This window comes from Neolamprologus multifasciatus, chromosome 13 (genome assembly GCF_963576455.1).
Source record: "Neolamprologus multifasciatus chromosome 13, fNeoMul1.2, whole genome shotgun sequence".
In the NCBI taxonomy this organism is placed as follows: domain Eukaryota; kingdom Metazoa; phylum Chordata; class Actinopteri; order Cichliformes; family Cichlidae; genus Neolamprologus; species Neolamprologus multifasciatus.
This window is the reverse complement of record NC_140451.1, coordinates 15520079-15546600: the sequence shown is the minus strand read 5'-3', so window position 1 is coordinate 15546600 and position 26522 is coordinate 15520079. Positions and strand designations below refer to the sequence as shown.

At 39.5% G+C, this 26522-nt stretch overlaps 1 protein-coding gene across 9 annotated transcripts in view; it reads left to right on the top strand.

Annotated features, from left to right (window-relative positions):
* adgrb3 (adhesion G protein-coupled receptor B3) overlaps nucleotides 1-26522 on the top strand; it is a 133514-nt gene that overhangs the window by 43628 nt on the left and 63364 nt on the right. For 4 of the 9 annotated variants that reach the window (XM_085183244.1, XM_085183242.1, XM_085183240.1 and 1 more), the window contains exons 3-10: nucleotides 5680-5790; nucleotides 8329-8490; nucleotides 13517-13681; nucleotides 14390-14554; nucleotides 16374-16538; nucleotides 17124-17225; nucleotides 23355-23461; nucleotides 24474-24668. In XM_085183244.1, the coding sequence (XP_085039370.1) occupies nucleotides 5680-5790; nucleotides 8329-8490; nucleotides 13517-13681; nucleotides 14390-14554; nucleotides 16374-16538; nucleotides 17124-17225; nucleotides 23355-23461; nucleotides 24474-24668 (1172 nt within the window). The remainder of the gene's footprint in view (nucleotides 1-5679; nucleotides 5791-8328; nucleotides 8491-13516; nucleotides 13682-14389; nucleotides 14555-16373; nucleotides 16539-17123; nucleotides 17226-23354; nucleotides 23462-24473; nucleotides 24669-26522) is intronic. The other 5 variants (XM_085183239.1, XM_085183243.1, XM_085183245.1 and 2 more) reach the window with 5 other exon arrangements.

Genomic DNA, 26522 nt, shown 5'->3' with positions numbered 1-26522 from the left:
CTAAGTCATTAGGAGAGTCAACAGGAAGCAAACAGATGGCAGAAGGAATATGATGGATAATTGTGTGTCTCAGAGGACAATTCGTAATTTGTATCTGATTCCGTGCAACCCCCTCATTTTCTTAATGAAGGACTAATTGAGTTTTTTACATTGGCTCAAGCATATGGTCCCACCAATAGTGAAGGGTTTCTATAATGGTGGTAAAGAGATATCTTGAGGACAACGGAATAAATTTTAAAGACTGTTTCCGGACATGAGTCAGTTTGGACATGGGAGTCTATTCATGAGCTAAAATATGATGCATCTTCATTACATCATAATCATTGTTATGAGTCATCATCAGTTATCATCACATGTGTTTACTTTTGGACCCTGAAAAGTAGTCTTCCACTCATACTCAGAGAACAAAATGTACTGTCCTGTTTGAGTAAAAATAAAACGTGGTAGTCGAATCTGTACTCTGAATAAATGTATATTTGATGTTTTTATATCATGTTTTTCTTATGTGCTCCACTGTTACACATTATGACTGACTTTCTTGGACTTTTTTGTTGTTTTGTTTGTTTATTAGAACGTTTCTTTCTTTCTTTACTGCAGTATACTCATTGTTAATTAAAGTTATGTTCCTTTTTTGTACAGAACAATCCATAATCCATCAGAAAAGCCTGTGATCATTTTTCTGCATTGATGTTTATGTTTGAATAACAAAGCAGCGAACGGGGCCTTTAGCACAAATAAGACTTTGTTCAGCTATTAATTACAACACAGCTTTTTTAGCACATTTTCATTCTTACTTTTTTTTAAGACAAAAGTCTAGGTTTTTAGGATCTTTAAATATATTTCCATTGTAATTCATGACTTGAACAAAAGTCCTAAATATCTAAAAATGTACCTACTACCCAGAAATATGACTACATTTGACCAAAATTTGTCAGCCTCAGTAGCATAGCTGTTGAGTAATGGATCAAAGTAAAGCCTGAGCTAGGGGCTACGATGACCTGAGCTACGATGACCTGGATGACTGAGAACCTTCACAGACAGCTAGGGGGGTATTTTTCTTCCTAGTCTGTGTGGACCGTTGTCTCTATTTTTTGAGAAATTACACTTTTCAAAGTGCAGCTGTAATGAAGTGCTTCTCATTAAAAGCTGCGTTTGTGACAGTCAGTCAGTCAGGCAGGAATGCATGGAGGGCAGTAAGTGAGGTACCCCTGATAGAAGCTACTCATAGCAACTTTGGGGTAAAGACTCATTTCATGCAAGGTTAGACACATCCGTCATTGGACATGGGTCTGGCTTTTACTACCTTTCAATGAAATTACACATGGAATGTGTCCACATATTGAAGATGGACCTGGAAACGGAGTGTCTACCACTGGACTCTGTGGCTGCCGTGATCACTTTCAGTGTTAAAAATCCACCGTAGGCAGCGAATCAAAGCCAAATGTTGACAAAGGTCATGGATCCAGGGAACTTGTGCTCTCTTTGATAGTGTGCAAAGTCTTTGTTTGTAATGTGTTTTTGATGCAGTCAGTAGTCACACATTAATTAAATCAAGCATGAATATCTTTGTAAATATGCCCACTAATTAAGCTTTAAGCCCCCAAAATCAGGCTCACATAAATAGTTTGCTCTGGGTTTAAAATATAAAAACACCAGGCTATTCTTCTGGTGTAAGCATCATATGTAATAATCTGCAGAGGTTACAGTCCTGTGGTGACAAGGTCGGTGCTTCCATGTCCATAATCTGAGCAGACATTTTGTAACATTTTGACCAATTACATATTTCTCATTATTGTTTTGGCTGCTCCACGGTTGTCGTGGCTGGTTCTGCATGCAGCACTGGCTTTTCTAACAGATGCACCTCTGGAAATCTAACTGGAACAAAGGCGCTATTTTTCCTTTCCATTCCAGAGTGGCCACACATATCTCGCAGTAAGATCAACTTGAGACTAGCCACTCAATCATTTCAGCTCCTTAAAGTTGAGAGGAAGGTACTTTTGCTCAAAAAAGCCTAATCTGATTCTCAACCTCTTTATTACTCACCTGATTTGTTGATAATCCCAGACGGGCAAGCAAAATGGCTGCCATTATAAACTGATGGCACAGCATGGTAATAGAATTTGCTTGCACCTTTTTAAAGGATCCATTTTATTTATTTATTTTTTTGCATCACTGAATGGAATGCTAATTCTGCTTCTTCAGTTAGCAAATTAGGAGCTTTTAAAAATGTAAAACGCAAGAAGAGTGTGTGCATTAATTTGTCTGAGGTTTTGTGTATGGATTTGGTAAGAACTGTTGATAGATAGATAGCATTCCTTCAGTTATCAGTACTTTTATGCATTAACTATAAACCAAACATATTTAAAAAAGTAGTTAACTTGTACATTTGCCATGGCCCTGACCCCATGTTAAAATGTTGTAGACAGAAAAAAGTAAAATGTGGTTATTACTGATTTATTCACCAAGGACTTTGAAGCAAATGGACTGCCTTTTAAGCCAAAGGAATTCCTCCACAAAAAATGTTGCCTATTTCTGGAAAGCAATCCCAGTATTTCTCATTCTGAAATTAGGCTAATAGGCACCAAAGTAGTTGTATTGAGTTTCTTGTCCAAAAATTGCGTGCTTTGCCAGTGAAGCATTACATCGAGGTTATGTGCAAGAAAAACTGAGTGAACGAATCAGTCACTGCAGGGTAGCAAAGAGGGGTAACAGTGATGGATTTCTCTAAATGGCATTGTCTTTCCTTTGTTGCAGAAGCATGATGGATATCAACAATAAGTATGCTCTTTAGTCCTGACTGAGAGAGAGAGACATCTCATAAATCTTAAACTTAATTTTCTTTCAAGCACACATTTTAAAAGTTCTAAATACTGGACCAAACTTCAAAATAATTCTGTCTAAAACGGAAGAAATGTTTTCAAGTAATGACATGCTAAGTACATCAACTGCGCTCTCTGCCTTGTAACACAGTGAAGACACATTGTTTTGGGGTGTCTTTGACAAATGACAACAGCCTACCCCTCCAGTTATTAAAAATCTGGTTTCTCTCACTCATTCTCCTTACATGGCTACAGGCTTGAATACAATCCCAAGTAGTTCAATTATACCTTATTTCCCTGTACTTTTCTGGTGTCGTGTTTTGACATCTTGCTTCTTTTTTTTTAATATAAATTCTACCTCAGGCTGTCTAAACACAACATTAGGATTAACATCTTGGCTTTGTGGCATCAAAAGAGGCTCCAATCTCACAGACTTAAAACTGAGATGTCTTTTGCGCTAAATCAGCCAGCGCTAATTTGTGTACCAACAGGTTGAGCCTTTTTAATAGCTGCCTGTCCAGACTGATTTAGAAATAATCACTCAAATATCAGCCACAAAATGATGAATCTGTGACTTCGAAGAAAGACTTGTATTTAAAAATGTGTTAAAAATGTGTGTGTGTGTGTGCTTGCGCTGTAATAATTGCCATCCAAATATCTTACTGACACCACTCTTAATGACATGCTGCAGCGCCTTTGTTGCACTGTTGATCATCAGCTGCTGATTAGGTGTGACTGGCTGCAAGGCTAATATCACCACTGAGCCGATCAATGTTTCGCAAAGGCACATAACCAACACCATGAAAAAGTATGATAATCATCGATGATTCATGAAGCCAGCGATGTTGATTGGTATCTAAAAATGACAATACAGATTGTCACAGCCCCTGACACCATATGTCCTTTTTGATACCTGAACTGACACCAAGGTCATTATGCTTTGCACCTTTTTGTTTTTTAATCATTGCTTGCACTGAATGCCACTGAAATGGATACTCATTCAAAAAGACACATCACTTTAAGGGCACTCAGCTAACCCCACTGAGCCAAGCGGCAAGCAAGTTTTACTGTATGCCGTCGTGTAGCTTTTAGTGTTTTCTTCCATTTGTATGAAATAATTAAAAAGCAGCGCGCGCTGTTATTTTTAAAAAATTCCCACAAAGAAGCAGGCATTCAGACTGACTAAATCAGACAGGCCTTTTATTCTGCCAAATGAGGAATTAGTTTATGATTCAAGACACCACAGGGTAGAGCATGAAACACTGTAAAGCAACAACATGTCAGAGTATCTGCAGCAGTTAGCCTTACACGGCTGAACATTCGATGAACTGCCTGCTGTTTGTCCAATCATCAGTGTACCTGCTCATTCTTTGTACGACAAAGAGTTCACACTGTGCTTTCTACCTAATTTCAGCAAAACAGATGTGGACATGATCAAATCAGACTGAAAGACCTTTGAACAAGCTTCTAAAGCGTGTTACTTTGTGCAGTCACGGTCCTGAAGATCCCAATCAGCATCAAAAGGCTGCGATGTTTGTTTCTACCTGGCGGCTTTCCCTCCTTTCATTGTACCCTCTTAATATTCGAATTTTTTATGCGAACACAAACACAGTTTCCTTGATGCTATACTGGGTAGTGATGTTGTTTGAATCTAGCTGCCCTGATTTCTTTATTTATTTTTCTTAATCCAATCACGGAACATGTTTGTTGATGTGATTTGGTTAATGCCAACAGTCTGATGCGCGGATTAGACAACTGTCTTTTCTGTACTCAAGTGATTTACCGTATAATTAGTCATAACATTTCTAACTTTCTGTGTAACGTGATCAGATCAGATGACAGATTTCTCCCTCTGTGGCTCACTCTGAGGGAGGTCAGTCTTTCGAGGCTTTCGGCTTGGTGCTGGGATTTAGGAAAACGAGGCTACAAACTCTATTAGGAGAGATCATTTAAGCACTCCTATCAATGGCTGATGCATTGTATTGTCTAATGTACTAACATAAGTTATGTGTAAATCTGTTGTTAATGCATCACCTGCATTGCCTATTTGCGAATGATAAAATCACCTCATTAGGCTCACACTGCCATAAGTAATGCTAGATTTTAATTAAAAACAAGAGTTCAAAAACAATTTGCATGAGCTATTTACAGTATGATACATCTGCTTAAAAGAGCTGATGCAAATTCCTTTCTAATTGCAATATTTCTAGCATCACTTTTCTCGGTGTCGCTTGAAACACTGTACTCATTGTCTCTTTGTTCCTTTATGGGAAGCAAAGAGGGCATGCATTGTAATGAATACAGCTCAGAATACATTTGTCTAAGCCTCTCAGTCTCCTGGACTTGCCCATCCAAAAAGAAATCACACAAAGATGACAAAGTGTTGAGGAAACCGTGGATCAATAGCATGTTATGTCCATGACCCCCCTCCTCTGTGGCTTTCTGATGGCTTACACATTTTTACTTTCATTTATTTTTCTTTTCTTTTTTGGGTGTGCAGGAGGGTGGGAGGGAGGGCGGGAGGGAGGGAGCTGGTCTAATGAAGTGTTAGTCTTTAAAAACAAACAAACAAACAACAACAAGAAAAAAAAAACAATGTGAGTTTATCTGCATGTTTGCTATGTGTCTACGCTGTGCTTTCAAGCTCAATTAATACTTCCAACTCACCCGTATAAATTTGTTGCATTGTTCTATGCCATAGAGAAAAGGACAAATTAAATGCAACCTTGTGTGGTCTTTGTTTCTAGCCATGTACTGCAGTTGCTTCAAACATCCTGAAAACAGTATGTAATAAGCTTTTTGTTCTCAGAACATCATGTTTAAGCCTAGCTTTCATATGAACCTCTATTCTGTCCCATAGAATATGGAATGATCGGAGAGCATACAGTAAAAAGTCAGCGGCCAAGATCAGTTCATGACACAAAGGCCCTGCAGGAGCAAGCTGAATCTGCTAAATTTATGGCACAAACTGGTAATACAATAGTTATGTTTCTTGACTTTATTTTGTTAACTAAACTTAATTTCATCATGCATGCTCTCTCTTGTACTGCACCTTTTAAGTGGAAATGTTTTGCATTATTATTTTTCCTACTCATTCTCTATTGCTACATATGGACGAGGAAGAAAGTTTCCCATTTCTCTAGGAGTATTTACTTTGAATATAGGACATAATTGGGTTTTGTGGGTCTGTTTGTTTTATTGTCACATAGTGAGTTGGTGAGTGGATTACTCATACAGTATATTCGGGGAACATTAATTAAACAGCAGTTTAAAACTATGGCCCAGATGTAGTTAATTATTTCCTCCAAGGCGTGATAAATTAAATGTCATTCGATGAAAAAACCCACCCTTTCGGCCAAATATGAAACACATACTTGGCATAAGTTGAACTGATAGATGTTGCCCTTAGAGATAAAACGAACCTGTGTGGTTTCAGCAAGTGTAGCGAATTCAAAACTTAAATGATCTAAATTCATTATGGCTTTTACGATCCACCCATTTTTGGCTTCTTTTTTTTTTTAAATAAAATCAGAAAGTAGTAAAACAAGTTAGGTACAAATCCAAGCAAAATCTTTATTTTGCTTTCATTATTTTTTAAGTATCTTTTGCTTTAATATAGCTAGACAACATTTGTTTTTAGTGGGTGGGTTTAGTTGTAGCTATTATTAAGTTTTTGGTTTTTTTTATTTTAAGTTTTGGGAAATGTTTTATTTTTTTCATGTGTTGTTTCGTTTAAATTGCTGTCATTGTTTAAAAACTCCTTTCCTTTCATTGTCATTTTAATTTATGACACACTGTACATGCATTCGCACCACTACTAACATATACTCATTAACATCTCTTCATTTTCCCCACGCTGTAGGTACGTTGTTTCCCTGTCGAGTTGCATCCGCTGTGCTTTTCTGTTTTCTCATTCTCACACAATTTACTCTCCCTGTACTGCCTCATTTAACAAATTGATCCACCTCTCAGTCTATTTTATGATCTACAAAATTAAGGGCAGGGTTAAGACCCCTATTTGGCTGAATCTATGTGTCCTTGTTACAACATGCTGTGAAACGACTTTAAATTCTGATATGATTTGATGACTTTCAATGACATAAATGTATTCAGAGCTGAAATTGAAAATATTTCGCTTTGTATTGAATTATCCCTCCAATGCATAAAGCCTCAAAGAAAATGAATTCTTCACCTGGATTTTAACATAATCGTAGAGCAATTATTCGGTGACTACACTCATGTGGGAATTTTATTGTCCACTCACTTGTCACCAAATTATTTATTCTTTTTTTCTTTCATTCTGGCTATTGTGGCTTTGGAAATCACCCCACTGCCTCATCATAGTATGCAGCTTTATTTAGCATCTCATGGCTTTTTTGGGGTACCTTTTGTACCATTTAAAATTGAAAGGCTCAATGCGGTTTCTTCCTTTTTATCCTTTAAGTTAAGTCAGACATCTCCAAGTTAATGTAACAGCTATGCTCCTTTACCTCGCTAATCTGCTATACTTTCTGCTACGTATGATGATTTAATGATGATAAGTCTGCACGCAGAGTTAAGCAACTGCAAATTCTCCCTATAGATTTAAAGGCCTAGCCCATAAAGACAGACTCACATTCACATCCTGTGGCTTAAATACCGCAGATTACACGTCCTTCTGGGCATCCACAATTTAAATTTAAGTGTACGGAAAACCTTCTGCTTTGAGCCACTCGTGAAAATGGCTGTGATCTGCTGAATAAAATCAGCTAACTTTCTCATTTTCCTCCATCCCTGCGAGTTAACAACTTGAGCTAGATTAAAAAAGTTTTTTTTTTGAAGCCATTGTCTAAAACACAGAATTTGCTCCAATGTTGTCAAGGAAACTAGATAGTTTGCTGCAGTGCAAGGAAATCCACATTTAAGACCCCTTTCTGAACTAACACCCATTAAATTCCATTTTTATTTTCTCAGATGTTGTCTTTTCTTGCATGCCACCATGAAACTTTGTTTTTGCTTATAGCGAATTTACTTTTTTAAACATAATATTGAGTTCCACTGAAATGCATGACCTTTTTTTTTTCAATGAATTGAAAGCGATAGATGTAACCCTAGTGTCTACTGTTCATTTTTTCCAAACATAGCTGTACCTTTTCTGTGATCTTTGCATGAATTTGGTGTAAAAAGGCAGATTAATATACAAATTACTCCTATACTGGAGAGCCATTTGTTAACGCTACTACTCCCAGTGATTGCAGCCACAAAAACACTTTTATGCTGCCTGCAAATGGAATCACGAGTCAAAAGAATTAAGCTGCCAATTCAGTATTCATCAAAGATCACATAAAGGTAGAATAGACTGTATGTTAATTTCTTCTTTAGGAACTCACCCCACCCCGACCTTACTCATGTTGGCTCCTCCCTCTTTTACTCAAACCTGCCCACATTGCCCCACCCTGCCCAGTATAAGCGGTATAAGCCCCAGGACCATACTACTGCATTTAACTAGTGTCACCCTTCTCCCACACAGGTGAATCAGGTGCAGAGGAGTGGTCCCAGTGGAGCTCATGCTCTGTAACATGCGGTCAAGGGTCGCAGGTGCGAACAAGAACATGTGTCTCACCATACGGAACACACTGCAGCGGCCCTTTAAGAGAATCAAGGGTTTGCAATAACACTGCCCCTTGTCCAGGTAGTGTTAGCCGCAGATTCTTGAATATTAATGTTTTGCACCTTTGTTGTTGATATGGGAGGAAATGTGTTGTTCTGTTTTAACAAATTTCTGAATGTGTCTATATTTCCAAATGTATGCAGTAATAATATAATGAATCTAATGCTTTGTTTCTTTGATGTTATTTTGTGAATGTTGTTTTTCTTTTTTCATTATCACTTTTGCGTTTTCCATTTCATATAACTGTGAATCAATTCATCAGCATTGAAATGGTTTAATGACATGTGGATCCACATGGAGCCCGGGGAGATGTAGATACTGATATATCGTCAGCTTCATTTTCTTGAAGGTCAACTGTGCATTTTAAAATAGCTTTCTTCAAACACCCTTTAAGGCATTTCTTCCTCAATCCATGATGGCATGGCAGATGAGTCACTGGCAGTCAGGTATCAGCGTCAGATTCTTTGCTGGCTGGTGATTGCAGCATGAAAATGTTTGTCAGAACGAATCTGGTAGAACAGCGTGTCACAAGTAACCCCTGTCAATTTTTATTTTTTTCCCCTCTTTTTTTACTCCCACAAATAAGTTGATTTAGCGTTCGGGTTAAGTCAAAGTATTTGATGACGGAGACCGCAAACTCCTAAGTAATTATGGCCGATCAAAAACACTGCAAGCTGCATCCTCTGACATTCTGATTAGTGATGTATTATATCCTATTTTAGGTTGAGTTTGTCTAAGTGGGAAGTTGGTGGTTTTCAACAGGGTCATTCCTTTAGTGCGCGTCAACACTGAGAGACAGAAAGAGAATGAGTCATCATTATAAAAGAGCATCATTTCAGCCCTGATGTGACTCCTCAATGCCCAGTATTATTCAGTTCAGAAAGCATAAACCCTGCTGAATTATCACTGTGGTTCCAAAACGTTTTTCAAATAACAATGGAGAAAATCACCATAGAACTGTGCCTTGACACTTAGGGGAAAGTAAAGCAATTAGAAATTTAAATTTTTAAAAGAGCAACAAAATAGAGATTCTAATTTGCTTTTCTAATTTTCACTTGTTTAATGGGTTTTTAGTTTAGACCGTATCAATGCGCTCCTGCTGTGTTGTTAAATTGCTGTCTATAATACTTGAAAGATGACGGATTTGCTGTTCTCTTACTTATACTTGAAATCTACCACTAGGATCAAAGAAGTTGTTTTATCGGGTCATCCTTAAAATACTTACATAGCACTAACTATACTTAGTTACCGTAGCAAACTGCTACAAAGAACTCCAGCCTGGCATGGGGCCACATGAAACACAGAGTATACATCTAATATTCTGTAAGGCAGACATATCGATTAGCTTTCTTTGCTCTCTGTGCTATGCCAAGCTTAGAAGAACACCTCCAAAATACATTATGCCTAAAGACACATCACTTCCAATCAAAAGAAACCTTACCTTATAGTTGCCATGACTGAAAACAGCAACATCGTCTGTGAACGGCGTCCTGAGCTCTGCATCTTGAGATCAAGCATGCTGTTAGAAATCCTGGGCCTACATAAGTTGTGATGCCATACACAACATGATGGAATATGCCAAAATACAGCAACACATCTGCTGTATGAAATATCCCCTGGGTTGTAAAATGCTAGTCCTTTCACAAGCCAAGCAACAAAAACCCATGGCATTTTTCTGTTGAATCTTATTCGCTTTATTCTTAGTAGCACAGTCCACAGGAATTCTGATATCTGACATTTCTTCAGTTCAGGGTTTTCTACAGCACTAACATTCAGTACATATTTAAGGTTACTGTTAGATTCTTAAACTGTAGCACACAATAAGATATTCATCAGAATAACATTTTTCCTTACATATAAGATAAAACCAGGAGCACATATGTCTAAAATCTGATTCCATCCTGAATAAAAGTTGGCATCCTCTGTTTTTGTAAAGACTAATATTATTTCTCATGTCACCATCAGACATTTCACAATGTGAGGTTTGGTAAAATCATAAAGAGCTATACCTTTGACATTAAACCCCTCTGGCTTTCTGTTACTTAAGTTCAGTTAGCCGGCAAGCTTTGCAATGTAAATCCACAGGAAGGCTCTTTGATGCCATCCCTTTGAACACGAGAAGGAAGCATAAACTGTGCTAGCTATCTGCATTGCTATGAAGTGTCACCCAAGGTAACAGGTTTATCTTTTTTTTTTTTTTTTTGTGTTGTCATTTAGGCAGGATTATATTCTAAGTAAAGCTAGCTACATCATCAGGTTGGGGTTAATAATTTAAATTTAGGTTGTTTAATGCCGCTCATACACTCCATAGCTGTAGCTAGCTGCTAGGTTTCCTGGTTTGGTTTGCAGGATATATTCACCTATGCTTAGCATGGGCACTGAGGACAATTACAATGGAATAAAAAATGAAGTGTGTAAAAATAGAAAAATAAGTGGAGAATAAGTAAAACACAGGTCAAAAACCTACACTTTAGAATCAGTACAAATATGTTAAGATTTTACATGCATGATAATATATAAAATCTTGTTTAGACATTTTGGTTGACAGGTCTTTTTCTATGAAAAAACCCTCTGAATTTAACTGAATTACTGTGTGACAGATGCAAATCTACTCCACTACAGAAGCATTGATTGGGTTATCTGAAGCTACCTCAAACCACTCTGTATCAAAAGAGAAAGCACTCAGAAACAAAATAAATACTGTATGGTGACTACAGTTGAGTAAAAGAAGCTAGCTAGCAAGTTAAAAAGGTTAAACTTCACTGGAAAGCAATGAGAAGGCCACCCAAATCCCAGCTTACCTCAAATTAATGAAAACATTCTTGGCAAATGCAGTTGCTTTGTCCATCATCTTGTACTGGTCCAGGAATTTCACCTCTAGCAGACCAATAGCATTGCTCATGGACATCCCTGTAAATCATGGCTGCAGTTCAGAGAAAAAGCACACAAAGGCACAGAATCCTATTCCATCTTTGCTAGCTGTGGTGACTGCAAGCTTTGAACTCGAATATTTCAAAGTAAAGGCTTCAGTCACCATGGGCCACTTAGCTAAGAGCATCAAAGTAGCGCCTAGAGGCACGGGCTGGGACAGACGGTAGCTTGCCTCATGGCGGACCATAGGCTTGATCCCAAGATCCAACTACTCTACAACTGATCCTGAGATCTAAAAATTTGTACTGCGGGGACTTTAAGCTTCTGCACAAGCTGTGGACAACGACCCTTCTGAAGAGGATTTATCAAGCCCCAGCGGCCATTGTACAGTAGTCAGACATACATTACTAAGGTCTTAAGTCCTGTTTGTAGACAAAAGATGATAAGACCACCAGATATGCTGTTTACAACAAACTTCTATTAATTGTGCGCATGCTAATTTGCAAGTGCAAGACATGAGAAATTCCTCCCACACTTCTGAAAATGTAGAGCCTAATCACGGCCACAGCACCGTCCATCTACTGCAGGTTTCTGTTTAACATTTGCTTATTTAAAACATTGGAAGACACACTGAAGCTGAACGCTCATTTTCAATAGCCATCAGAGCTCACCAGAGCCTATACTGCAATGTCATATAGTATTATTTTTTTAATATTATGATTTACTTTTGAAAGTGGCCACCTTTCCATTTCTCTCATGCAGAAAATAATCAAGTTAGTTAAGGGTGATATATTAGAGCATAAGTATAAGTTTGAAGATTTATAGATAAAAACAGACATTGACTTTTTGGTAACAAACACAGTTTCAGTATTTTCTGGGTTTTATGCAATGCACTTAAAGTTAATGCTGGGCCATAACTCTGTCAGTAAATGTACTTCAGTGCTGGCATCAAGCTGCCAACAGTTGCATCAGAAACTAATATCAGGGGTTAAACTTTTACATTTTGAAAGCAGTGTGTTCATCACTCCATATCTCTGTGTACATTTAGGAGTACTGCCAAGACAAGACAGGAGGTGTCTTACTTCTGTCTGCCTCTCAGATTTCCACATTTCCCTCTCCAAAGTAAAACTATGAGCCAATAGCAAATATTCTCCGCAGTTTTATGAAGACTCACCATCTGTCAACTAGAACCCAGTTAAGCTTACACACAAACCAAGATGCCAGAGGAATGCTGCCTTTTGCCAGCTATTGTTTTAAATTAATTGAAAAAAAAGCAATTATAGTTTAAAAGTTGCACTTTTGTCAAGAAACATTGTGTTACATGAGAAATATCTATATTTAGAAGCATGTTTCAGTGGAATAAATGATCTGAATAGATAGATCAGAGGGTATTAGAGTATTCGTTTATGTCAAACTCACGGTTGACGTTGAATGCTAGATAGATAATCTCACTGATGTTGGCTTTAATGAGCAGCGGTGACAAAATGTTGTTCAAAAACAACATGCCACAGATTTATAATTCAAAAGGAAACAACATAACCTCCGCAACATATATCATAATGTTCAATACATTTTCTTTTGGATGTATCCGTCTTTCCTGATACGTAGTCTAAATATTGCACACTTACTCTGAGGACTGGAAGCAGGCTATAGATTGTCTGTTTTGTGCATTACCATGATCAGTATGTTAGTGCAATGACAGCTTTCCAGAACCATTGTCAGCCCACATTATCTTGAAGGTCCCCTGCTATTAGATTCTCAGTCAACCAAGAAGATTCAACAGACTGTGACATTGTTAGACCTGCTGTTCCTGATGGTTACCTTGGTTTAGATAGTCTGGACTCTTATTGTTGGTGTTCTGCACGTTGAAACTCCCTTGTCAGAGATTGACATTTTTATTGTGTTCTACCTGTGCTACTGTACGACGCGTTGTTAGAGGAGCAGCATTTGCTGTTATTGTGATAAATGTTTGGAGGAGACTGCAGCTTATGGCTGAGCTAGAGAATAGCCCCCACAATGTCTGTGTGCTCTGTGTTTTACTTACATTACTCTGCTGCTAATTATTTTAATTGATTTTGTTTTATTTATGGCTCAGCGCAGTTCGGTGAGGCCTTTGTTTATGCTGTATCAGAGACAGAGACATTGATTAGGCCTGACGCCTTTTCTGTGCCCGCAGTACACGGTGTGTGGGAGGAGTGGTCACCATGGAGCCTGTGCTCATTCACATGTGGCAGAGGTCACCGCACTAGGACTAGGATGTGCTCTCCTCCCCAGCATGGAGGCAGGGCTTGTGATGGACCTGAGACCCAGACTAAACTTTGCAACATAGCCCTTTGCCCAGGTATCATCTGTCTGCTCTCTTAATCTGTTAGAAATCATTTTATTAACAGTTATGAGTAAAGCATGGACTCGTTTAAAAGATCAGTTCTGTAAAATGCAATACACCTCACATATATTAGTCAGTGCAATATTTTAAAGGTAAGTAAAAAAAGAAAAGGGAATGGATGCAGACTCTGAGCTTCCACAATAAAGCGGTTTAGGTAACCCTGTTGAGAAGGAATACTGTAAAACTGACGTCAAAATCACTTACTCGCAGTTGCCTGTGAATGGTAAGCAGATTAGTGATGATGAGTTTCTCCACACAGTAAATGTTGGCTTTGCTGTCCTAGCAGACTCAGTGAAAACCACTCAATTTCAGATGCTTTCCCTCTTCCCTGACAAGAAGGTAGCGGCACTGTGTGCTTTGAACCTCTTAATAATATGAATCTTAATATGAAGCTACTCTTCCAATATCTGTTTTTTTATGTCTTATTCTCTTTTGTCTCTGACTTTATTAAAACAAACAAAAAACAAAGCAGACACCCGACCGCAAGTCTGAGTCTCCAAATTTGACAAGTTGCCCTGTAAATTTTTGCATTTCACATAACATCTGTTTTATTGGCTTTCAGTATGAGAGAGAATAGTGATCTGAATATTTCCTCCCATTTCTGTCTGCCCTCCTTTTCCCTTCACTTGGGACATGCTTGTTGGGTTGTGGTTGGTGCCTCAGTGGACGGACAGTGGCAGGAGTGGAGCTCTTGGAGCGATTGCTCGGTGACCTGTGCCAATGGCACACAGCAGAGGACCAGGCAGTGCTCAGCAGCCGCCCATGGGGGATCTGAGTGTCGCGGTCACTGGGCAGAAAGCAGAGAGTGCCATAATCCTGACTGCACAGGTAAAAAATCCTGAGCCTCTTAATTCCATATCCGCTTTGATGTCTAAATTTGAAAACAACGATTCTAAACAGGGAAGAGAGAGAGAGAGACGAAAAAAAGCCAGCCCATCCCATATTGTCATCATCATTATTACAGTCATTACCATGTAGCACAATCTATCGCCTTTAACTGAGCTATCTTACTCTCCCTGATGCGTACAGAGAAGCCCTGTAGCAAGAATCAAATCAGCATTGTAAGAATCAAGAGTAATGTTCAAGACCGTGCTCTATCAATTGGATTTGAAAAATCCAGTTAGATATACTGTATGCCTTTCACATAATTCAGGGTTAGCAGCCCGAACTGTCTGTCAACATCATAGATGCATTAGAGGCTCAAAGATGTCTGCTTAGAGGTCTCAATCAGGCTTTGAATTGTCTGATCATGTGAAGGGTCTGAGCACTCTCATAATCTCCTGATGCAATTTTCAATGCAGCTGCAAAAACAGCTAGGTTTCTAGTCTGCAGCTCGCCGATATGTGTGTGTGGAGCATGGTTTCCTCTCTAGTTTTCAAAGTCATTACAAATGTTGTTTAAATAATCAGCCAGCCCTGTGGTCTGCCGAACCCCTAAAACAGAGGCAAATGCTTGCGAATGCGTATTTTTAATTTGTGCTTATGATAATGAAGAAGGTGATGCTGTTGTTTGCCGCTACAGCGAGAGAATGCATTATACAGTTTATTCATTTAATGAGGCCTATCTATTTAGCAAGTCCTACTTGTTTCCAAGGTGAGAGATCAATCATTAGTGAGAAACACAGCCACTATTTAACAAGTCAGCACAATGTCCATTAGTGCTGGAGGCACTGCTTTGACAAAGAGTTCAAGGCAAAAGCATCATTTTTTTTTCTTTTTAGAGCTAGCTAAATGCATGTTTGGCTAGTTCCTAGAAAATCTGGTATTTTTTTTTTATGTAACTGAATAGATTAAAGTCTTTAAAAAAAGCCTAATAACTACAATAAATGCCTGTGCAGGTTTTTCAATCAATGCTATGTGTTTTCAAATGAAAACAATTTCTCCAGAACTGCTGGAACAATGAGCTCTTTGAAACACATGAGCATGCATCTGTTTGAAGAATCAGATGCTTCATGTGCAGGCAAAGAAATCACTATTCACTGGGATTTGATCAATGTCTTGCAGATAGTTTCAGCCAACAGGTCATCGTGGTTTTTCCTGGTTTTTCTTGCTTCCAGTAGCAATCCGACAGAGGTTAGTTGTAGGACATGATAAATGCCCGTATAAGTGAAGAAGGGGTAAGTGGGGAGGTTAGAATGAGCGGTGTGTGTGTTTCCTGCTCACGCGGTGTTGTACCTTTCCATTCAGAAGGGCGTGTGATTTACTACATCGCTGAAGGGAAGCATCTGTTTTTTTGTCTAACGCAGAGTTTAACAGTGTTCATTATAAGGGCATAAATTGTACCTCTGGGTTTGGAAACGTCAGCATAAATGTGTGTGTGTGTGTGGTTTTATTTGTTTTTTTAATATCGTCAAAACGATGTGAATAATCGGCGCTCTCATTTTCTTTAACCATAAAATACACACACCCCTGATTATTACAGGTGATATTGTTCATTTGTGAAATACTGCCAAGAAATTACGTCTTCAAACTAAAAGCATGAGTAGCAAAAGATATAAATGTAATCAAAAGCTAAAGATATCACACACTAAATAAAGACATTTTTTTCTTTTTAGTTGATCTTCTGCTGGGTTTTTTTGTTTGTTTTTTAAAGTAGTTGTTATATTTGTAATAGTGTCGGTTTCTAACTAGAAATGATTCTATTTTAGCTAATGGCCAGTGGAATCCTTGGGGTCCGTGGAGTGGCTGCTCAAAGTCTTGCGACGGCGGATGGCAGAGGCGTGCTCGGGTGTGTCAGGGGGCAGCGGTGACTGGGCAACAGTGTGATGGGAGCGGAGAAGAAGTCAGAAAGTGCAGTGACCAGCGGTGTCCAGGTGAGTCAGAGCATAATAAGACTTAAGTCTGAGTGGCCACAGAGAAGCTGAACGATAGTGAGGAGATAATTATCTCTGTGCACTGACTGACATGTCTTGTTATAAGAGATCACTTAAAACTGAGTCTGAAGAGGGGGTGCAGATTAGCAGAGGTGGATGACTGAAATAAATGAAGAAATTGAAATCATGGTGACGGACATACCGAAAAATTGAAGTATCATCAAAGCTCAAAGTACGGTTTTCAAAATAATCTCCTTTGAAGTAGAGTCTTAAACATGAAGTCACGTAATACTTCTATTCTCTGAAGTAAAGGAAGCAGTGTTCCACAAAAACATTAAAAACATTTTTTTTTCCATTATTATAATTAAGAAGTACCTTCCCTCATAAAGACCGAGGCATGTGAAGAGGGTAAATTTTATTATAATCCATAAATGCATTCTCAGACTCTCTGAAACTATACAGCTTTGATCTCCTATATTTCCATACTTCTTAATATGCAGCATGAAGAAATTGTTGCATCATATTGGACAGACTAAAAAGCTTTTAGCATTGATGTAGTAATGTTTGTATCACTTTGCACTCCAGCACCTTATGAAATTTGTCCTGAGGACTATGCAGTGTCAATGGTGTGGAGACGAACCCCTTCAGGAGAACTCGCCTTCAATAGATGTCCCCCTAATGCCACAGGTGAGGACAGAAGCTACATCATATATTTGTGTATTTTCTTTTTTTAAAAATATGAGACTTAGTGGTGTTGCTTTATAGCAACAATGTTCCTGGTTTGAACCGCTTGTGGAGTTTGCACGGTCTCCTTTGGCTCTGTGTACCCTGACTTCTACCCACAGTCCAAAGACATGCATGTCAGGTGAGCTGGTGTTTCTAAATTGGCTGTAGGTGTGAATGAGAGAGTGTGTGGTTGTCTGACTTTGCATTGGCCTGTCCAGGGCATGCTTCTCGCTCAAAGTTAGCCAAGTAAGGCTCCCCTGGATAAGTGGTTAAGAAAATGGATGGATGTAGTAAATGGTAAAAATAAAAGCCGAGTTGCCTCGGGTCTTCTTTCAGTTTAACACTGAACATTTCATTGTTGGCAGCAGTTCCAACACTAGTAAACAAGCTTTAATCTGTGATGTTAGATCTCCTTTTTGATTTCACAGGGAAAATATTGTGGGATTTATAAAATTTAGGTTCATTTTGTGATGATATTGCCACCCACCTTGGCATGGTCAGAAAGTCAAACGCACGGCAAGCTCGGGTTGCCTGGAGCAATGTGCATTGATTTGACTTGCAAACAAGTGGCAGTGCAAATTCAAGCAAGCGAACTAATGAAAAAATAATTATTAAATTGTAAGCACTACTGGCAAATGAATGGAACTTGTCTGCAGAGACACAACACTTGATTTATTTATTTTTTGCACTCAAATTTTCTGGAAATTTAAGATAGCAATCCTGCATGACAAAAAGGTGCAAAAACACAGACTAATTTACAAATTTTATATTGTACAAATAAGCATTTTACTAAAAAAGAATACACTGCAATGAAGCTTCTGTTGTAATCACTTTGAATGACATTTTGTAATTAGATTTTCATTTTATTATCACTAGTTTAATTGTCCTTACAGAATGAAGCTTTATTGGTAAGTGTACTCATCTTGTTAAAATCCTATTACTTATCCTCATTCCCCCAAGGGAAAAAAACATATTGGATTCCATCCAATTTAAAATAACAAGACAAGACTTTTCATACATGTATCAGCGCAATTTTGCCACTTCATAAGGTGCAATGCTTGCTGGTCCTAAATGTCGAAGTTCGCCTGCACACTCTCCGGATAGTTGATAAAAGCTCTTCATTCCATTTCCACATGCGGTGATGTAATTTATGACTGTTCTGACCGTCAATACACTGCCTGTGCACTGGATGGGGAAAAAACGTGATTCTGAGGGCATTGTTAAAGAAAAGCACACTGATGCCTGTTTTCAGACAATAAGCAGAGGCTTTAATGCGTGCATGGAGAGGAGAGCATTTGAACGGCGAATTGAAGTTCTGTAACAGATTGAGACTAACTCGGAGCTATTGAAAAGAAGAAAAAGGAGGGGGAAGCTGGGAGAGGATAAAAAAGGGATGCGGCCTCTGATAAATCTGCTGTGATACAGGTTACCTTTGCTCTTGCTGAAGGTCAGTTTGCTAACAGCAGACGGACATCGGCGCAGTGGAGGGCTGTCGTGTGTAGAAAGTTACATGTGGGTGCAAAATGCAAAACAGTCTGGCGTTCCTAAAATTACATTTCGTCCCCGACCATAAAATGGCTAACTTGCAAACTAGATGTAGTAGCAAACACACTGTCATTCACAGATGGCTCACCTGCGGCAAAGTTACGCAGAGTAAGATTTAGTAGCATGACATTAGCTTTCCGGCTTGACATTAGTTTTATGGCTAATAACTGTTTGGCACCACTAAGCTATTTCCAGCTTGCGGTGAGGGATTGTGTGTGTGTGTGTGTGTGTGTGTTTATTTGTGTGATGTTGGAAATGCGACACCTTTGCTGACCTTTACTAAGAATTTCATTTACACCAAGCGTTGTCTTTATGTGCTAAGTTCGGGTCAGACAAGGCGAGGCTCTTTATTCTGCTTTAATGAGCTTTCTTATATTCGCGTGAGCTGCTACACAGAAGATTAATTCAGACCACGTGTTATTTTCTTACATGCAGCTAATTTGGATGCAGTTTCAGATGTGAGCACACTGTCGCTGCTGCCTGTACTAGGTCAGCACTCTGGGCTGAGTTCTTTGTGACTGCCATTGTTGGTGGACTCGTGTAAAAGTCTTCAAGTTCAAGATGTGCTATTGGTACCGTATGTGCAGTACATCTTGAACCCAAAGTGATGTTATCAGGGATGCTATTTCACTTTGCCAAAGAACTGGGTTATACTATAACAGTGTCATAACAAAAGGGGTAAAAATCCAGCTAGCAGACATATTTCATGTTTAAGTATAGTGCATCCTCCCTGTCAAAGCTGGCACAGAGGACTGGGAAAAAGATGGTGATAGACAATAGGTCAGGGCAGGTCAAGTTTATCTCTAAAGCCATTAATCACAGTTCTAGAGTCAGCAGGTTTCGGGGAGCATACATTAAGAAACCATAAATGAAAACAACTCTTCAAAACCTTTGCCCTGGAATTAGATCAAGGTCAGACTCAAACCTTTAGTGAAATTCCTCACTGATAGTCTCATCCTTCCCGGACAGCCTGATATGAAATGGCAGAGGTAAACAAAGATGAAATATTGATCAGAGAAGGTAACTGAAATGTCTGAAGTGGGCAACACGAATGCAGTGTGACGGCACGGGTGAAACATCCGAATGTGTTAGGAGGCTTCAGCACCTACTCACCCATAGCGCCTGTCGTCATCAAGGTCATCACAGAAAGAGCGCTGGGTGCAGGGGCGTCCGCACCGACTTGGTCATCGCCGATGACAACTGCCACCGGAGGCAAGAATGGGGGGAAAAGTGAGACATGTATGGCGCATGAATTTGTTCGCAGTGTAGCAGCCAAGCAAAAAACTGGTAAACATGCGAGCTACATTTACATCTACTTTTAGAGGCAGAGTGTGCTGAAGCAAAATGAAAACTGTAAGATTTTGAGCTTCCATTGCCCATTTATCATAGTCTGGTCCTTCATTAAATAAAGATGTATGGTTTAATTTGTTTCAGAACAAAAGGAATTTAACAATTAGGTACAACAACAAGGTATTATTAATGACACAAGATCAGCTACAGCATAAAATCCATCTGCCAAATATTGTATAGGTCCACCTCGTGCTAGAAAAACAGCTCTGACCCAATGACGTTTGCACACAGAACCCTGGAAGCATCATTTAGTGCACGTGACACTGGCAGTAGATCTTTTGAGTACCATGGGTTACTTATTAGGCTTGTTCAGGCTTGTTCCCAAGCATATTCAGGGCGAGTGGGAGGCCGGGCCAGTGCCTTGGGCTCTTTGTTGTGAGCAGATTTTGCAGTACAGCGTTGAGCATTGTCCTGCCGAGGAAGGCAGCTGATGCCGGGGAGTGCCGTTGCCACGGGGGTGTGTGCTTGGCCTGAAACAACGTTTAGATAGGTTGTAGTGTCAAAGGAACACTCACATGAATGCCAGGACCCTAAGTTTCCAAGCAAAACATTGCATTTGTATGAATGGATCGGCGTTATTTGCTAAACCTGCCAGTGGCTGCTTGGTGCAATAAATCCTTTGAGTTTGATTTATATGCCGTTTCTATTCCCGCTAAGACCTGAAGGTACTAGTTACTTTGGCGGAAGATGTTTTGCATTCAAAAGTTCATGTACTGTTATTTATGTGCCCGTGTAATGAGAGCCCCAAATCTCAATTATCAATTAAAGTTCAAGTCATCCAACTGAAAGTGGGAGCAATTAAAGCAGCAACACCACAGGCTATTAAACAAACTCTTCACAGGTTAATGCAGAGAAAATTATCCAGCCGTCTCCAGCAAATAAATTACACCACCCTTCACTGGGGAAGGTATTCATTTTTTTATTTGTTAGTTCTGCCTTTTCATAATATTAATGGCAGCCATTTCAATCCAAGGCGTTTTACTTGTCATATATTCCAGAAAGATTTTTTTTAAAGAATGTAAGGGATTTTTTTGTTCTTTTTCACCACCGGATGGTAACCACAGAAATGTTGTTCAAAGCCTCTTTTTAACATTGTCTCGTTTCCAACTCCTCAGCTGGTAAACACTGTTTTAGTATTCCGTCTCGGTGAGGATCACTTGAATAAAAATTCTTTTTTAATGGCACCCAAGTCGAGAGCGCTGTCAAACCAGACAGCGACAGGTCAGCGCCTCGGTGGAGTGCAGCCTTGGTTTTGATCAAGCACATCTCCACTGACCTATATTTCATACTCAACTTACTCCACGTACATCACTGATGATGCAAGGACAGATGACAGATTGGGGCAGAATTACAGCGAAGGCCTCAAGTTTGTGTCTCTAACCCTATTTGATCCCACTAGCAACCCGTCTCAAAGCCAAGGCAGATTGATATCTAATTATATATCTGCACAATATAAACGTCATTCAAAAATAGATCAGTTTGAGAGAAAGCTCACAAAACTGGCAAAAGAAAGACTTACAAATAAATTAGTGTCTATCTCTCAACACTGACCATTCATTAAGCTTCTTTTACTGTTGTTTTGCTGTTTGCATACTGTGGCTTCAGGAGTGCATCTTTCCTGAGCAAGTAAGGTGTGCTTATGGACATATTTATATAAAGTACAAGTCTGCTATTAGGTTTTATTTTTGCACACTTATAAACCACAATCAAGAGCTCCCCTTTTTCAAACTTAAAATTAGGTTATTTAAATAAAAGATGAGCTCCAGTGCAGGGATTTTACATTAAAATGATTTTGGCCTTGGGTAATTTGTGTCTTTGAGGACTGCTGAAATCACATTAAAATTGCAACATCATACAGTATATTAATAATATAAACACAGGCTACCGGTGACCAAAACATTACCTCTCTTGCTGTTTAACTCCTGCTTCGTGTCTATACGTGGACAAAATTCACATCACTGAGCAACCTTAATGCTTATCAATTTCAAGCAGTTCTTGAATTTGACCTCTTCTTATTGCTCTGTGCCTTTTTGGCAATTCCCACTCAAAGAAACCAACCTTTCTCAGCTTACAGTGACCTTTTGGAATGTCAGAGCAAAAACACTGAAGTGAATGCCTAATTTCTAGGTCTCAAACCATCATAAAACAGACTTTTTACTATCTTTTTGATAAAAATTCAGAGCGAGCATTCTTTTGATTGCTGGCATCCTTGTGATTGTGAAGCAAAACTCTAAACCACCCAGGTGAATCCAGCTTTGAGGGACACAGAGGCTCAGCCCAGTGTAAAGCGCTGGGCCTCTCCTGCTGCCCCCTGGGTTGTCTCATGGTGATGCATGGTTGCTCCCGGCACACAGCGAGCGTGCACTCTCGGCTTCAGTGGATATCACCAAGTAGTAGCTGTGGAGAAGGTGGGCGTGTGGGGGGTTGTGTTTGTGATTTCTCTTTGTCTGTGTGTGTTAGTGTGCGAAAGTCAGAGAGAGAGCACGGAGGAGAACAAGAGATAGTGAAGGTTTTATGTGAAGCCCGGACGCCAGGGGAAATGTTTTGTGCTGTGGGAGTTTTCCTCAGGATGTCAAGCACCTGTTTTGGAGCGGTGGGGTGATGTGTGAAGTGCACTCCACCAGGTCGACAGCTGGGAAGGTGTGATGTTGGACCCCTATGTAGGATGTGCGTGGCCGTGTGGGTGGATATTGGGTAGTTCTGCTATTTCAGGATTACTGTTTAAATGCCTGACAGCTATCACAGCTGAGTTGCTGCATGTTTGAATAAGCGACTGCAAGTTGTATTAGCCGGGCACGCAGAGCATATATTAGAAGGCACGGGACTGTGTCGTTTGGCATAATATTAAACCATTTCTGTTCAAATACTGTAATACTTTCCTTCCATAAACCTTTCTTTATCGCCTTCTCTAACGAGCGGGTTACATCAAATTTTGATGGTGAATGACGGACAAAGAGGAAAAGATAAGACTCTCATTAAAAGTATTAATATTATTCTCTTTCCTTTTTGTCTCTCTCCTCTCCTCTCGTATCCAACTAATCCCACTCTACCCCTTCAATCTGCCTTTCTTTGCCCCACCATTGGTCTTAACTCCACCTACCCCCCCCCCACCTCTTCTGCGCCTGCTCATCTTCTCATCCCTCCCTCGCCAATCCTCCTCTCCAAATCTGTCGCTGTCTCCTTCCTCCTCTACAGGCACCACTAGTCGACGCTGCTCTTTGGATCACCGCGGTATGGCCTTCTGGGAGCAGCCCAGCTATGCTCGATGCATAACAAATGAATTCAGATACTTGCAGCAATCAGTAGGTGCAAAGTCAGCTCCCTCTCACAGCCTCTGTTTCCAATGCACCATAAATTACCTCCCCAGTGTCCCCCTCCCAATTCTCATCACAATGTAGCCAAAAAGATTAACCACTTCCAATAGAGGAGCAAATTTAAGCACACATTTTTTTCCCTTTTTGTCCCTCCCTGATGTCCTTCAGCTGCTGAATTTAGAGTCTGTGTTTCTAAATAAATTACAATATTGATGATATCGCGGTTACAATATATGTTGCTCCTTGGTTACTCGTCACTTGCACTTTGCTATGTTTTTGTAAATAGGATCCGCCGCAACAACTTGCAATATTTTGTTCATTTAAAATAAGACTTGCAGCATGAAGAAAAAAGTAAATAAGTAAATAAATAAATAACAGTTAGGGAAACTCAGTGAAATGGTATTTTCAGTTTAATAGAATCATATCTTTCCCTCAAGAGAACCTTTTGTGAATTCTGTCTGATGAGACTTTTTTAATCACACAAAAAGCAGTTTTCATTGAAGCCCGAGTGCATTTTATTGCACCATTTCGAGTACTTTTTTTTTTGTTGCTTTAGTAGGTTTGCCTTCAGCCTGAAAACACAGAAGCGCTTCCACTAGAATAGGTAATTTTGGTAACCCTCCATCACTGTTAAAAATAAAATAATTCAGAAGAGCTGAGATAGCACATATAGCGCTGCACCTGTGAACGTGTATTTATGGACGTAAACCCTGTGCAATGATGTGAGATGTCATTTCACTCTGCAATTTCTGCCTAAATGTGTGTCTTCTGCTCCAGTTAACTCTTTTATTCGTATTGGCTCATTTCAAAACATCCGCGAGGCAGAATACATTTCAGGCCTGGCGTAGATATAAGTGTCACATAAAGGGCCTTAGAGAGTAGAGTCTTTCTTCCTGATTTTTTGCACCCCATTTAATCTAAATGTGTAGCTTAGCGTGTATCTTGCGAACTCAACAGAGGACACCGATGCCCCAAGTTCTGTCCTCTCCTGTTTTTGGAGGTTCAGGGGCACCTTGCCAAGGGCCAGAGGATGCTGGCGGGGGATGGGATGTCCCAGGTCACAAAAAACCTGCTGGATCTCACCCAGAGGAGGAACTTCTACGCTGGTGACCTCCTGTCTTCAGTAGAGATCCTTCGCAATGTGACAGAGACCTTCAAGAGAGCCAGCTATGAGCCGTCATCCGATGACGTGCAAGTAAGTGGACGCTGGGTTCATTTGAACATGTGGACATGAATCTTTGTGAAGTATGTAAGGAAATGAAGCGCCTTGAGGCGACATTTGTTGTGATTTGGCGCTATATAAATAAAATTGAATTGAATTGAATTGAATTGAATTGAATTTAAAAACCATGCCGTTACCTAGGTAACATAAAAAATTTTGGGTACCAGAGCTATAATGTGTAATGTGAAAAAAATGAATTCTATTGTGTGTGAAATAGCACAAACACCCAGGGCTCTATTGTATCAGGAGATCTACTCCACATCCTAAGCTGTTTCATCTCATCATGTTGGGCTTGACTGCAGTCTTGATCCTCTTTATGTCAATAGGATGATGGAGATTATAGCAAAAGCCCCACCTCCATCACCAATAAGACAATTTATGCTCCCAGGGCTGTGCCAATTTCAAAGCCACCCTTCACAGGCCTCTTTGTTCTGTCCAGCATGCATACATGTTAGGTTTTATATATATATATATATATATATATATATATATATATATATATATATATATATATGTGTGGTTGTTTTGCTGCGTTTGCATGTGTGAATGGTTGTGCTATATATGTGTGCTATTTTTATTTATTTTTTTGCTAATTGAGAATAAAATAATCATTATTATGTGATGCCAAAAGCATACTGTAACAGCATACTACTGTAGTTTATTCGTGAGGCTTCAGGTTTTGTCTGTGTTTGTTACTTCAGGATAAAGTCATGAGTAACAGCTCCAGGAAATTAGAAAAATGCGAGACTTGTCCATCAGCTCTTTGCTGTAAGGAAATAGGAATAATTTCTCCTTTATTAGTAGGAAGGTTCAGTTGTTTTAGGACCAGGCACACAGTTCTCTGCTTACTGATAAGCTCGGTCAGATATTAAATCTGAAATATAGCCGTAACTCAAAGCACATAAAGAAAGGCAAAAACAAACAAGCTGTCCTACTTAGGTGATTACAAAACTTTGATCTCAGACACACACACACACATAATTTTGTGAATATAACAGGATTTAGTTGGTGTACATCTTTAGAATAGATTCAGTTAGGACCTACAGTAGATAATTCAATTAAAAAAATAAAAATTCAACTCAATTAATCATGCACCTCCGAAGCGTGGTGATATTTGGACTACAAACTGTCACAGATGCTCTTTTCTTTAGTTTTCTGTTGGTTTAGTCCACTTTTATCAACAGTTTCCTCTTGGTGTAAGGCGCATGGTCCTTTTAATATTGTGCAAAACCCCAAATGTTTTGTCCATGGATGGGATACCAAGGTGCCATTCAGCTGTTTTCCTACCGTAGAAATGAAGAAAATGTCCTATCTCTGGTTATTAGGAGCATGTGTGGGCAGACAGGAGAGCAGTCAGCCAGCCCAACCCCTCCGTGTGTCTCTGCGCTAATGCAGTGTTAAAGTGGGCACATTACCACCAGAGGGAGCATAAGCATTCAAGTAGAAAACAAGATAGCCTGTGTCAAGAGAGAGAGCCACTCCCTCAGGCATATTGTAGACCAAACGAAATAACAAGGCTAAAGATCAGACAGGGGTCCTATTACGACTGCAGGCATGCACCCCAAGCAGTCCCGCTCTCCACTGCTGAAGAAGACAATCCACACAGCTGCTCAAACATTCCCTTTCATCTTTTTTTTTCTGATTGCAGCTTGTGCTTTTCTCCTGTAGCATTAAGTGTTTGCTGCAAGCTGCAGGAGGTCCAAGGTGTGTTTCTGTCAGAGCTCAAGCACAAATTCCATCATTTCTCCTATCGTTTACCATCACGGTTTCAGTGGCAGATTTCCTGGTGCTATTGAGCCCTGCGGGAGAAAATCATTATGCCCCTAC